Raw genomic sequence first — 12,427 nt, forward strand, 5'->3', positions numbered from 1 at the left:
CCATTCTTCCAATACTCTTAATGATTCTTGCCTTACTTGTATTGCCAGCATTAATGAAATTAAGCACACACTTGATTGTTTGGAGGATGGAAAAGCGGCGGGCCCTAATGGCTTCACTGTTGAATTTTATAAAGATGGTTGGGATGTTATTAAAACTGAGCTTGTGGGGACTATTCAAGATTTTTTCAGTTGTATTGATTTACCTAGGTCTTTTAAATCTTCCACTATTGTTTTGATTCCTAAAAGTAGTAATGCTACTACTTGGGATGACTTCCGTCCTATTAGTATCAATATTATTGTGTCAAAGATATTTCTAAAATTGTGGTTCAGAGGCTTCATCCTTTTCTGCATGATATTATTTTACCTAATAACTCTGCATTTATTAAAGATTGGAATATTTTTTATAATGCCATTACTGTTCAAGAGCTTCTTATGGATTTTGATAGAAAAGGAAGAGGTGGGAATGTTCTTTTCAAAATGGATATTAAGAAGGCATTTGACACTATTCGTTGGGAATTTATTCTTGATGTTCTTCATGTCATTGGCTTTAATGAGGCTTTCTGTAATCTGGTTAGTAAAATTCTTAGCAACAATTTTTATTCCTTATTAATGGGCATAAGTGTGGCTACTTTACGACTTCAAAAGGTATTAAACAAGAGGATCTGCTTTCTCCTTGCTTCTTTTTTGTTTCCTTTGTTTTCTTATCGAGGAGCCTTAATGTTTTGTATGTTAATTACCCAAGTCTGAATTATGTTCATAAGGGTAAGTTGAGTTTATCTCATTTATGTTTTGTTGATGACTTGATTATCTTCACTAATACAAATAAGCATTCTATTAAGAAGGTTTGGGATGTTATTCAAAATTTTCAGAATATTTCTGGGCTGGTTTTTAACACCTCTAAATGCTACTTTTATTGTTTCAATTTTATGTAGTTATGGTATAGATTTCGCAAAAATTGTTCTTTTTGGGCCTCTTTGATGCATACTAAACATTGTTTTAATAAGCATCCTTTAGCTATCTCTTCCTCCAAATCTAACACTTTTATTTGGAGAGAAATGCTAAGAGTGGCTAAACATACTAATAATCTACTTTGTTGGGATCTTGGATAAGGTGATGTTTCCTTTAGGTTTGAGGACTGTATGGGTAATGGTGCTCTTGTGGATCATTATGGGGGTCCTTTTGATGTTAATATACGGGTTAAGGATTTTTGGCAAGAGAATTGCTGAGCGAGGAGTTCCTGCTTCAAATCCTTGATATTAATGATGCTAAATTCATTTCTTCTTTTCCTATTACCATTGATAAGCATGATGTTCCTAAAGTTAGAGGAAGTTGGGTGACTCTTGCTCTAAAAGTTTTGCCAAATCTTTTCAGATTTTTCAGGGGTCGAATCTTAAATGGATTTGGAACCCTTGGTTAAAGCCCTCTATATCTTTCTTCATTTGGAGAGTTATCCATAACATCATTCCCACATATGATATACTCAAACTAAAAGGATTGAGGCTTCCTTCTCGTTGCTTGCTTTGTCAAATGGAAGAGGAGATTATCCTTCATATTTTTGGTAACTGTGTCTTTGCTCTTGATATCTGGAATCAGATTTCTCTAAAACTTCTTAATAATGCAGCTTTGAATACTTATAGTTCTATCGCTGAGATTTTTTATGGCAGGAGCAACTTGGGTAACGTTTTTTTCCAAAATGTGTTTATGGTTGTCCTGTGATTTATATGGATTACCAGGAACAATATTAAACATAATGATGAGTTGCCTAATATCTTGGGTACTGTGAGTATGATTCTTAACTACTTATGCAATAGTTTGAATTTCAAAGGATTTAAAGGCAACAATACTCCTCTTACTGCTCTTTTTCAGAATTTAAATTTACCTTTTGTTCCTTCTACTAATAATTACTCTCGAGTAGTTTGGAGTAAGCCTGCAGTGCCTTTTTTTAAGATTAATACTGATGGGTGTTGGAAGACTAATTCTGTTAGTGTCGGCGTTGTTGTGACTTTATGGGATCTATTATTTGTTGGTTTGCTGATAAGGCTATTCCTGTTTCGGCTTTAACGGCAAAAGCGGAAGTTGTTGTGTTTGGTCTTTTGGTTGCCAAAAAATTGGGTTGGACTAATCTAGTTTTTGAAGTTGATTCCCTTATTCTTTGGAGATGTTGCAGGTTTAACTTGAATACTCATTGGAGCATCTTCTCTAAATCAGAAGAATTCGAGATCTTTCTAAAGATTTGAATATTTTTGGGTCACATATTAAGAAGGATGGTAATATGGTTGCTCACTATGCTGCCAAAACTGGTTTGAGATGTAATTTTGCTTTTATCAGCAAGTTGGTTCCAGAGGAGCTTTTGGTGTTGGCCTTGAAGGTTTTATTTGTTGATTGTTTTTGTGTTGTTTTCTATTTTTCTTTTCTTTGCGTTCTGTTTGTGAGTTGTATTTTTCTTTTCTTGGGAATGAAACTTTTTTTTCTTGTGTTAGTTGTACAGAGATTTAGGTTTCTGGGTTCCTTCCTGATTTTGTAATTTCCTTTTGTTGCAATAAAATGGGAGTCATATAATGCTTTTTATGAAAAAAATAAAAATGAGACCGCCTACCAAGTCATTCTCCATGAACTCTCACATGAAATTTAATTTAAATCAACCTGAACTTTTAATTCTAGCAACAAAACTATGTGAAGATCTTTGCACCAAAAAGATAGTTAGGGATGGTGGGGGTATCTCTAAGCTTCCATCATAACCTCCTTTGCTTTGATAAGGCAAGCTAGAAAATACACAACTTCAACTCTTTTTAACATCATAAATATCCTACCAAAAATTTTACAACCATCATAGAGTCCTACCACTACTATTACAAATACATAATCCTAAATGACACAAATCTCACACAAAATTTACACAACCACAAGATCAAAAGCCAAACAACAACAATTAAGCTCGACCGAATTGCTATGAGCTCTCATGATTAATCCCATTTTGCGTTGCATTTGGACCTTGTGCGATGTCAAAGGTGAGTCTTAGCTCATCATCATCAAACCATTCAAGGAAACTGCAATGCTACTAAACTTCTATATTCTGCCTCTAAGTTACCATCAACAAAAGTAACATTCACATGAGTTTGAAATAGCATTGCCCATAAGATCAGTTGCATTAGGAGCATCACCAACAACCAAGCTTAAGAAAAACAGATTTGAATCTCACAAATAATTCGGTTATCTTCGATTAACCGCAAAAGCCATTCATCAACTTGACCAAAGATCTTGTTCCATCCACCATCAAGGAAGACAAGTCAGCCTAAGGAGTTGAATCAACGAGCACGAAAAGGGTAGTTATAAACATCGGATTATAGCTCGCCAGCAGCACCAGCATAGATGCGTTAAGAAGATGAGAATTAGGAAAAAAAGAAAAATCAGCACAACAAAAAGGAAAATATATAATAGTAAGAATTAAAAAAATAGGTCTAATATTTCATTAATGAGCTTCTACAAAAAGGGCCCTCAGTAACCTATACCCAGTTTCCTATAGGAATTACAGCGCTCATCAGCCCACTTAGCTTAATTCTCTATCAACATGGCTTGTGAAATAAGCCCGATGTAAATCCGTAGCTTGCTTCTGCGTGCCGTGCAGGCTCACTTCGCTGTGTCGGATGGTCGTATCTTATTTTAACGAATAAAACATAAATCCAAACTACTGTAACTTCGGCTATAAAACTTGGAAGTCATATCAAATATTAGTCATCAAAACATATTTAAATCATATCTCAAATCAAAACAGGTAAAAAAACAAAAAACAAGAAATCAAAACACTTCTAATATACAGAATTTGCAGTCTGATATACACAAACAATTATACATTACTGCATTGCAGGTTCCTTGTAAAAATGAAACATATGGTCATATACAGAACAAGCTTTATGGCAAGAATTTGATGCAGGAAAAAGATTCGGTGCATCATTGAAGGATAATGACGTTTATATTGTTTTAGCAGACTTTATACACAACAAAAAAATGTTGGGGGAAAGAGGAAAGGTGGCTTTAGAACAAGTTCTCTTCTACCTAAGAGCTTTCTGATGATATCCATGCATCACTTTAAATCCTCATTTGACACTGCAATCAGATTATCCTGATACTACTGATTAGAACTAATGTTAAGTTACACTACGACAAATGGTAAACCAATAGCATTGACAATGAAAGGAAAAAAAAAAAAAAGTGCATCTGTAAATTTTATCAATGATTTGAAGCTTCGGTGAAAGGGGCTTCCCAGTGATCTGCGGCAACATCGCCTTCCGAACCACGCCGCTTCTTACTTTCCCCATGTCTTGACCTTCTGGGAGCTGCCTCATCCTCACTTTCGCTCTCATCATTTGCGTATCGGTTACCTGAGCCAAACCTGTCCTCATTATGAGCCCTTGATCCTTGTTGATACCCCATCTCATCATCTTGACCAGCTGTCTCCTGACCCCTGTGTCCTTGATCAGATCCAGATTCATATCTTTCGTTTGCAGGTCTTCTTTGCTCCCGCTTTGAAGCCCAGTTGCTTGGTAGAGGTGGAGGTGGATGGAGGAAAGGTGAGATGCCAATGGGACGATTGGATCTTCCAACTCCTGCTATTGGTATTCCGCCCATGAATGCTCGGCTGGAACCCATCATCATCCCCAGTCCACCCATAGGGAAAATGCCAGACTGGGGTGGACGACCAGGAAAGACTAACCCAGGCATAGGACCAGCTCCAGAGAAGTCGCCAGAAAATCTCGGGCCGCCATAAGTAGGGAAAATCCTGGGAGGTCCTCCGAAAAGATCTGGTGGAGCGAAGCCCTCAGGACCAACAGTTCCATAACCATAGCCATCTACGCCCATCATCATGGGAGGAAAACCTCGGACGCCAAGAACTGGCCTGCCTCCACGTGCTAGTTGAATTGGAGGTTGCCAAAACATCCCTCTTCCTCTTCCTCTTCCATATGCACTAACTGTACTGTCATCCTCTTCGTCACTCTCATCTTCCTCCTCTTCTTCATTGTCATCAAACAATACAATATCTGGATTTTCAGTTGCATCGTCTGTGTTGCTGGCACCCTTTGCTTTTTCTTCCTCACGTTTAGATTCCGCAGCAATCAGCATTTGCTGGACGATAATTCACTTTCAACATCAATATTTTGTGAAATCTAATAGCAGGAATATAGTGGCATTGAAAAGTTGGCAACTTCTCAAGGAAAAAAAGACGTTGCTTATTAAGAATATATCAAGAAAGAACATTATAAGATGCACAAGAAAATAAACGGTATAATGTATTCTCCAAACCTATTACTATTTTGCAGTAGAACTAAATGCTTGAGACAATGCGATATCAGTCAGAGGTAAAACATAAGTAGAAACCCCAAAAGATCTTGGAAAAAAAAGTTTGGTAATTTTATGAGTTGATAAAGGTAAATAGCCCATGAAAACTCAAATATTTAGAAAATTAATTAATTAATTAATTAATTTAAAAATGCATGAGATATTGAATTCCTCTTTCTAAGGCATAAAGCATAAATGAATCTTTGTATAATATGTTCATGTTTTGTGCAAACAAAATTTATTGTTATGTATGTTTACTAAAACATGATCTTAATTTATTAGAACATTAGAACTAAATGAAAATATGATACTAAATAGAATGCAATGGAGAAAAATGATTCATGTAGCCGACCCCACGTAGTGGGATTAAGGCTTTGTTGTTGTTGTTGTTGTTGTTGTTCTATGTTTACTAAAACAGTGGCTAAAATCCTTAATTATTTATAGCTGTTCACTATTTCTGTTTAAATGTAAGAAGTTATTAACAAACCCGGAACTCAAATACAGTAATATGAATTGACATTCAAATACATCATAAACAGGAGCTGTTAAAACAAAAACTTATATCAAGTGGCTCACTAACCAGTTGATATACATATGATCAACCATGACAACAGTTGGTTGATCAAAATATGTTCAACAATATGAAAATGCTTAAAAATAAAAAGAATAATTTCAAATTGTTATGATTAACGGTTTTCTACTAAACTAACAGCAAGACACTCAAATTTAAATGAACAAGTAAAAAGGAATAACAAAATCAGTAAGTTTGACAGATAATCACAGGCAATAACAAACTAAAAAAAGTCCGGGCAACCAGTAATGTAGAATTCAACCGTATTCAAAGTAATCACAATGAAAAAAAACTCAGAAAGATTACATGATAGCCATAACAGACAAAAACTAAAGCAGGATGGTTAGTGCCTAATGCTGGGAAGTTAGACTAAATAACTAAAATTCTTGAAAAGTAAACTACAATTCAACACGAAGACGGATCTTTTCACTTCGAAGAGCAAAGTGTGCAAATAAGGCATGCACTTTAATTAATAAAGGCATGCAGATCAAAAGAAATATTACATAATATACTACTAAAATCATTATAGAAATAAAAATTATGAACACAACTAAGGACCTTTAAGTCAAGTATCAACAAGAAAAACTATACCCAACAAAATAATTCACTGACATCACCACATTTAAGTCTGAGTTCTAGGGTTTGGCCGATAGTTCTCTCGATACTTAAATTTAAGTGTGATAATTGACTCATGCAAATTTGCGAAAAAGCAAAAAGTACCTGAATAGCAAATCATTCGTTCAACAAATTAATAGCCGATTTTAAATTTTAGCGAATGATGAGTTGTTAAAAATGCAATTTGAGAGAACTACACTCATTTTATATAAGTATTGGGGAAAATTCATTAAATGCAGACTTCCCTTCCGAGGGACTTGGCCCCCTTGCAAAGGGCCGTCTCACGAAATTCCACATTGCCCTAAACTGTGATCAAAATAATCTCAAGCACAAGTTAATTTATTCTCCCTTAACTAGCTTAGTAGTATTAAGGATTCATATTTTTCTGATTTTTAATCTAAGCCATCAATACGTAGAGTTTCAAATTTGATGTCTGGTCAAATTCAAAATTTTTATGTATTTGATGATTTACACTTTCGCCAAATCCTACATGGATGAGTATTGAGTTCCATGAGTATTGTTAAATACTATGTACCAAGTTCACAAAACTAATAAGTAAGCCAAAATCTCTGATTTCATTTAAAAGTACCGAACCTTGTTTCATTTTCATTAAATTTATAAACTTCAAAGGAATTAAATAATTTTTTAAAATTCGCTAATACTTAAATATGCAAAGTATATTAAGTTTTTAAACCATAGACTACCCTTTCAAGCTAAAGCCATATTACCAACCTTTTTTGTTGAGGGAATATTTACAGTTATTTGTATGATTTGTGTCAAGGTTGGTTCATTTCTTCTCACATTTTTACTATATGGTTGACATTCGGGATAGGCAAGCGCAACTCAGCTTGAGCTTCCTCACTTTTATAAGTTCTTCGACTAATTTTTGAAGATGTCAGCGCTCTTCCATTTCGTAGGCGTGATCCTTGTGAAAAATGAGATATTTTGATGGGTCCTGCATATGAAATTGTGCATATAGTGGAGGTGGCCGAAAAAAGCATTCTTTTATCTTTGATGGAATAAACTACCTTTGTAAAAGATGCATGCAAAGGGGTGTAAGTGAGTTATCGATTAACTATTGGTGACCTATCTCTAGCTAGAGGATCAAAAGTCAACGAGTTCCTAAAGTTTCCGCATTATTGTATTCTTCTGCATTTACATGATTGTTGTTGAGTTTCTACCAAAGCCTTCAATTGCTTCAATCCGAGTGCATATTTGAACACTCTCTCTCTTGCAACTTGTGTAAATGCAAATGAGGTGAATATTGATTCCAAATCTTTGGCATCAATAATTCATGCTAAAAGCGAGTGAACAAATAACACAGAGGATTTGATAGACTTTCAAATATTAAAAAGAGAGTTTGAGAAATTTTAGTGGCTTTTGGGAACTGGTGATGAATTGTTTTATGAATTCGGCAAAGAAGGTAATGTTTCATAGCGAAGGAAAAAAATCATTGAAATAGAAACTCATTGAACGTTGTAAACAATAATCATCTTAAAGCATCATTAATATTCATTAATGAGGTGACTAACTCAAAGTAGGCAGGATGGTTGGTTGGATCCATTCTCCCTTATAAATATATATGTGAAACTTTTGACTTCACTGGGTCTTTCTACCTTAAAAATTTTTTTAAACAATGTGGTAGTCAATTTTGCTTGATGGTTCTAGGCCCTATAAGGTGGGGTTTTTTCTGCATTGTTTTCAGAAAAATAAATCGCATCCTTACCAAAAGTTGAAGTTAGTGCACCTGGCTTTGATGATTGTTAGTGAATAAAATTTCTACTTATAGAATCTGAGGACCATCATTTAAAATTTCTATATACGAGTAGTTCTTTGAATACACTCTAAAACACCCAAAATCATTGTAGTGAGTCTTTCCTCCATTAGATTAAGTCACCTGTTGGTGACAGTATGAAACAATAGCTGATGATTTCATGCGTCTCTGCTTCACCCTCTGAATTTTTATTCGTATGTTAGGGTCAAGGTACAACACTATAAGAAAAACTACATTTAGGTATAAAACTAAAAATTATATAAGAAGGCTTAATAAATGCTTGTTAAAAAATGAATTGCCTAGTTTATAGTTGTTTAATAACTTAAAGAAAATATGTTAATTTCTACATATGGGACAAATCCCAATGAAGTTGTTAGCCAACTTCACCAAAGCATATCGAGCACTAACCTATTGCAGTGGCGTGCTGCTAGAACAATTTGACCAATTCGGCACTGAAGGTTGAGTTCCTTAAGTGATCAACTTTGATGCTTGGGTGAGCAACTTTAATATTTCAGTGAACTGCATTAGCAACTTCAAGCAATTTGGCTTGTTTGACTGGGTATGCTTGATTAAAGAGCTTTCTTTTAACATAAGCTTAGCAGTGAGTTCTCAATATTCCCAAGGACTAACAAATAGTTGACTCTTTTGATCATGCCAATGGGGTTGTGTTTTTTCAACTTATAGAAATTGGAAAAAAAAAGGGAGAAATACAGAAAAAAAAGGTGGAAATGGAAAGTTGGTTGTGGTGCTCAATGGCTTAGAATATCAAAATGGGTTGGTCATTGCTGGCTTGGGTTTCGGAATTAGGTAGAGCGAGTGAGAGATAAAGAAACATAGAGAGGAGAATAGCATCACTGGAATTGTGTGGCGAGGACGAGCAAAAATATGGTGATGGCATGTGAATGGGGCTTCAAGTGCCTTTTGCATGGAGTTTTGGAGATATGGAGAGAGGATAGTGAGAGCTAGGGTGCTCAAGATGTCAAAAGGGAAGCCTGCATGAGATGCAAGCGATGTAGGTGTTGGAGTGAACAGGTAGTATGCAAGTGGAGAAGGTGTGCAGCTTGATTGGAAGAGCAAACATGTGAAGGTTTGAAAGAAGGGGTTCTCATAAAAGGCTACATATAAAATTCATGATTTGGGAAGGGGAACTTTCTTAATGAATTATATATGTGGGTTTGTTCCGACTCACTCATAGACTTCTTCGTTGTTTCGTGTATATTGTTGCTTGCTCAAAGACAATTTTTTTTTTCACAATCTAGGCAATATTGATATTTATATTTAGCTAATTTTGACGTTCAAAATGCATCGGTGCAATTCATCATGTAACAGACGATATTTGAGTGAATTTGAATGTGATAAAAAAAAACTCTAAACCAATTTGTGAAATGTCGCATTCATAATAAAATCAATCACAAAGGGCCCTTAAAAATTTCAAAACTCTGGATGCATCAACTGTCTATTTTACAAACGGATGAAATTTGAGTAATTTTGATTGTGATTTTAGCTATTTAAATCAAATTTGCATTATGCTGCATTCCATGTACAACATTGTCTTTATACTAGATCAAATCAATCATAGCGGGCTTTTTAATAATTTTGGCATTCTAGGCACATCAACAAAATCTATTTTGCAAACAAGTGAAGTTCAAATGCTTTCAATTTTCACAATGCATCTCAATGTCAATTATTATGGAGCAAAAATCATAGTTCAATATTTTGTCATGTTGCCACATTCAACCATGTCGTAAAGTAGCGGAAATATGAACATCAACAACATTAGGCACATTATCATCACCATTAGCAGAGAATACAATGAACAAGAGCAAAAGAAAGACATAGGATGAAAAGGGGAAAGATAGAAGTAAGCTCTAATTTTGCTGAATCAATTAAAAGATAGGTTATCCAACATAGCTCTCTAAACATTGGAGATAAAAATATGACAGCATTAGCGCGTATCTGTAAAATACTAATTCATCAATCTCAATTTCAAATGACATTAAAGGCTACTTATAATAATTTCCTTGCACCTAAGTGAGAAATTTACCCTCAAGGAGTCATTTGCACTAAAGAATTAAAATAAGAATGCTGAATGACATTATAATAAGATGGAGTGGCACAGAATGGCAACATAAGTAAACTAACTGTACACATGAAATTAAAAAAATATCCAAAAAGTTGTTTAGATGGTCACCATCATTTTCCTAACTATTTGTAGCCCACACTATAAATTGTCATTCTCCTTGAAATATATAAATTGTCATTCTCCTATAGCGTTACACAAGATGATAAATACATATGTGCTCACAAGTCTTGCTCACATTATGCTCATCCTTCTAAACTCTACATTCTTCTCCCAAAACATAGCCACAATACCATAATCTCTCAAAAAAGTTCTCTTTTGTAGTCAAATGTACAACTATTTTTACATATGTTCAGACAATGGTATCTTTAGTTTGCCAATCTTCCACCCTTTTTTTTTTGGGTGGGGAAAGCAATAATTTAAACCTCTAGTAGGATTTTAAAAGCAAAAGCACTAAACGAAGTGGTTGCTTCACACTTTTTTTCCTTTTTAATTCTTCCTTCAATAGGGCCTTTAGTTGTCTAATATATTGGTAAATCTTCTATCCTTCAATGGATTATAAATATTATAAAGCCCCAAAGGCAGCTGAATAAACAAGACAACAAAAGTTTTCCTAAGCATGTCACTAGTTCCTTTTAAAACGACTTAAAGAAGCTCTGACTGCATGCTATGTGGGACTAAGAAAGAAACAAAAAGTATTATGATAGCCCAATTGAAGCAAATGGCGAAGTTGTAAAATCAGGACAATGCAATAAGTAATAGCATTAATTTACTTATTTCATCAGTATGATCAATAATCAATCAAACGTATCTAATTTGTATTGGTATAAAAGCAATGCTGTTAACAAAATAGCTATTTATAAATGAATATAACATGGACAACAAATAGTTTCAAAAAACAAACCCAGAAATAGAAATAAAAAACCAATATCATAAATCACAAAATTGGAAGAATAAAAAATACATCCAAAAATTTAAAGCAATTACAACTAATGTGAAGCAGTTCACCACAAACTTAAACTCCATTTCCACCAAAAAAAAACCTAATATAATATTAGTCTTTTTGAATAAATTTGTGTAAACAATAAACAACATTTGAAATTCATCAATTAATCAACCGAACTTTTGCTACATCAAGAGTGAAAGATCCTTGTAGAATCCAATAAACTGGAAGTAGAATCATGTTCAACAAAAAAAATTGAAAAAGTAAAGTTCAGACAAAGGTGATTTATAATTTAACTGATTCACCAAATTAAAAGATAAAATAGAAAACAGCTTTTAAATGCCTCGTCAATAGCTTAAAATCATGAAACAAACGTTGTTTAAGCTCGTCAACTTAGCGAGAATGTTGTTGAATACATTTGGATAACAAGTCACAAAAAAATATAACATTGTCAGTGAAACCTTGAATCGATCCCAAACTACTAGAGAATGAATCAAAAAAACAAATATAAATCTTCAATTTTTTTGCCAAATGCTTTGACACGTAAAAAAAGAAAAAGTAAATGCAGGGGTAAACTTAATTTCAATAGCACAGAGCACGTTAGTATTAAAAGAATAAGTTTTGAATCTAATTAACATATCTTTAAATTATGAATTGTGAATTCCCGCATCTAAGCTTTTAAATGCTTGATGGCAGTTTACAAGAAACATGATAATGGAACTGTAAATCATAAATTATAAAAAGTAAAATTGAAAAAGAACAAAATAGGACAGACCATCAGAATGCAGAATAAAGGGAAAGTTTATTGGATGTGACCTACTGAAGCATACCATGAGTTCGCTGTCTGTTTCAAGATAAAGAAGAGAAGCCAACTGCTCACCAATAAAAGGCTCCAACTCTTGGCAGTCTCGACTTATCTGAAACCATAAAAATTTATATGATAAACAAAACCTTTAAAGAGAACTCTACAGCATTGCTTCATTTGCCTACAAAAGAAAAACAGATGGTATCTACATAGGCCAAACTTGAAATTAATCAATACAAAACAAATAACATAAAATTGTTAACAATTTCAAAAAATGCAAATATATATATATATCATCAACAACA

General features: G+C 34.0%; 1 protein-coding gene across 1 annotated transcript in view; it reads right to left on the reverse strand.

Annotated features, from left to right (window-relative positions):
* Positions 1 to 3,834: 3,834 nt before the first annotated feature.
* The window catches only part of LOC110030070 (zinc finger CCCH domain-containing protein 45), a 38,575-nt gene continuing 29,982 nt past the window's right edge, over positions 3,835 to 12,427 (reverse strand). The window contains exons 6-7 of the mRNA XM_020732617.1: positions 12,148 to 12,234; positions 3,835 to 5,121 (exon numbers count right to left, since the gene is read on the reverse strand). Coding sequence (XP_020588276.1) covers positions 4,228 to 5,121; positions 12,148 to 12,234 — 981 coding nt within the window. The 3' untranslated portion in view covers positions 3,835 to 4,227. The remainder of the gene's footprint in view (positions 5,122 to 12,147; positions 12,235 to 12,427) is intronic.

Source organism: Phalaenopsis equestris, unplaced genomic scaffold, assembly GCF_001263595.1.
Source record: "Phalaenopsis equestris unplaced genomic scaffold, ASM126359v1 Scaffold000648, whole genome shotgun sequence".
NCBI lineage: Eukaryota > Viridiplantae > Streptophyta > Magnoliopsida > Asparagales > Orchidaceae > Phalaenopsis > Phalaenopsis equestris.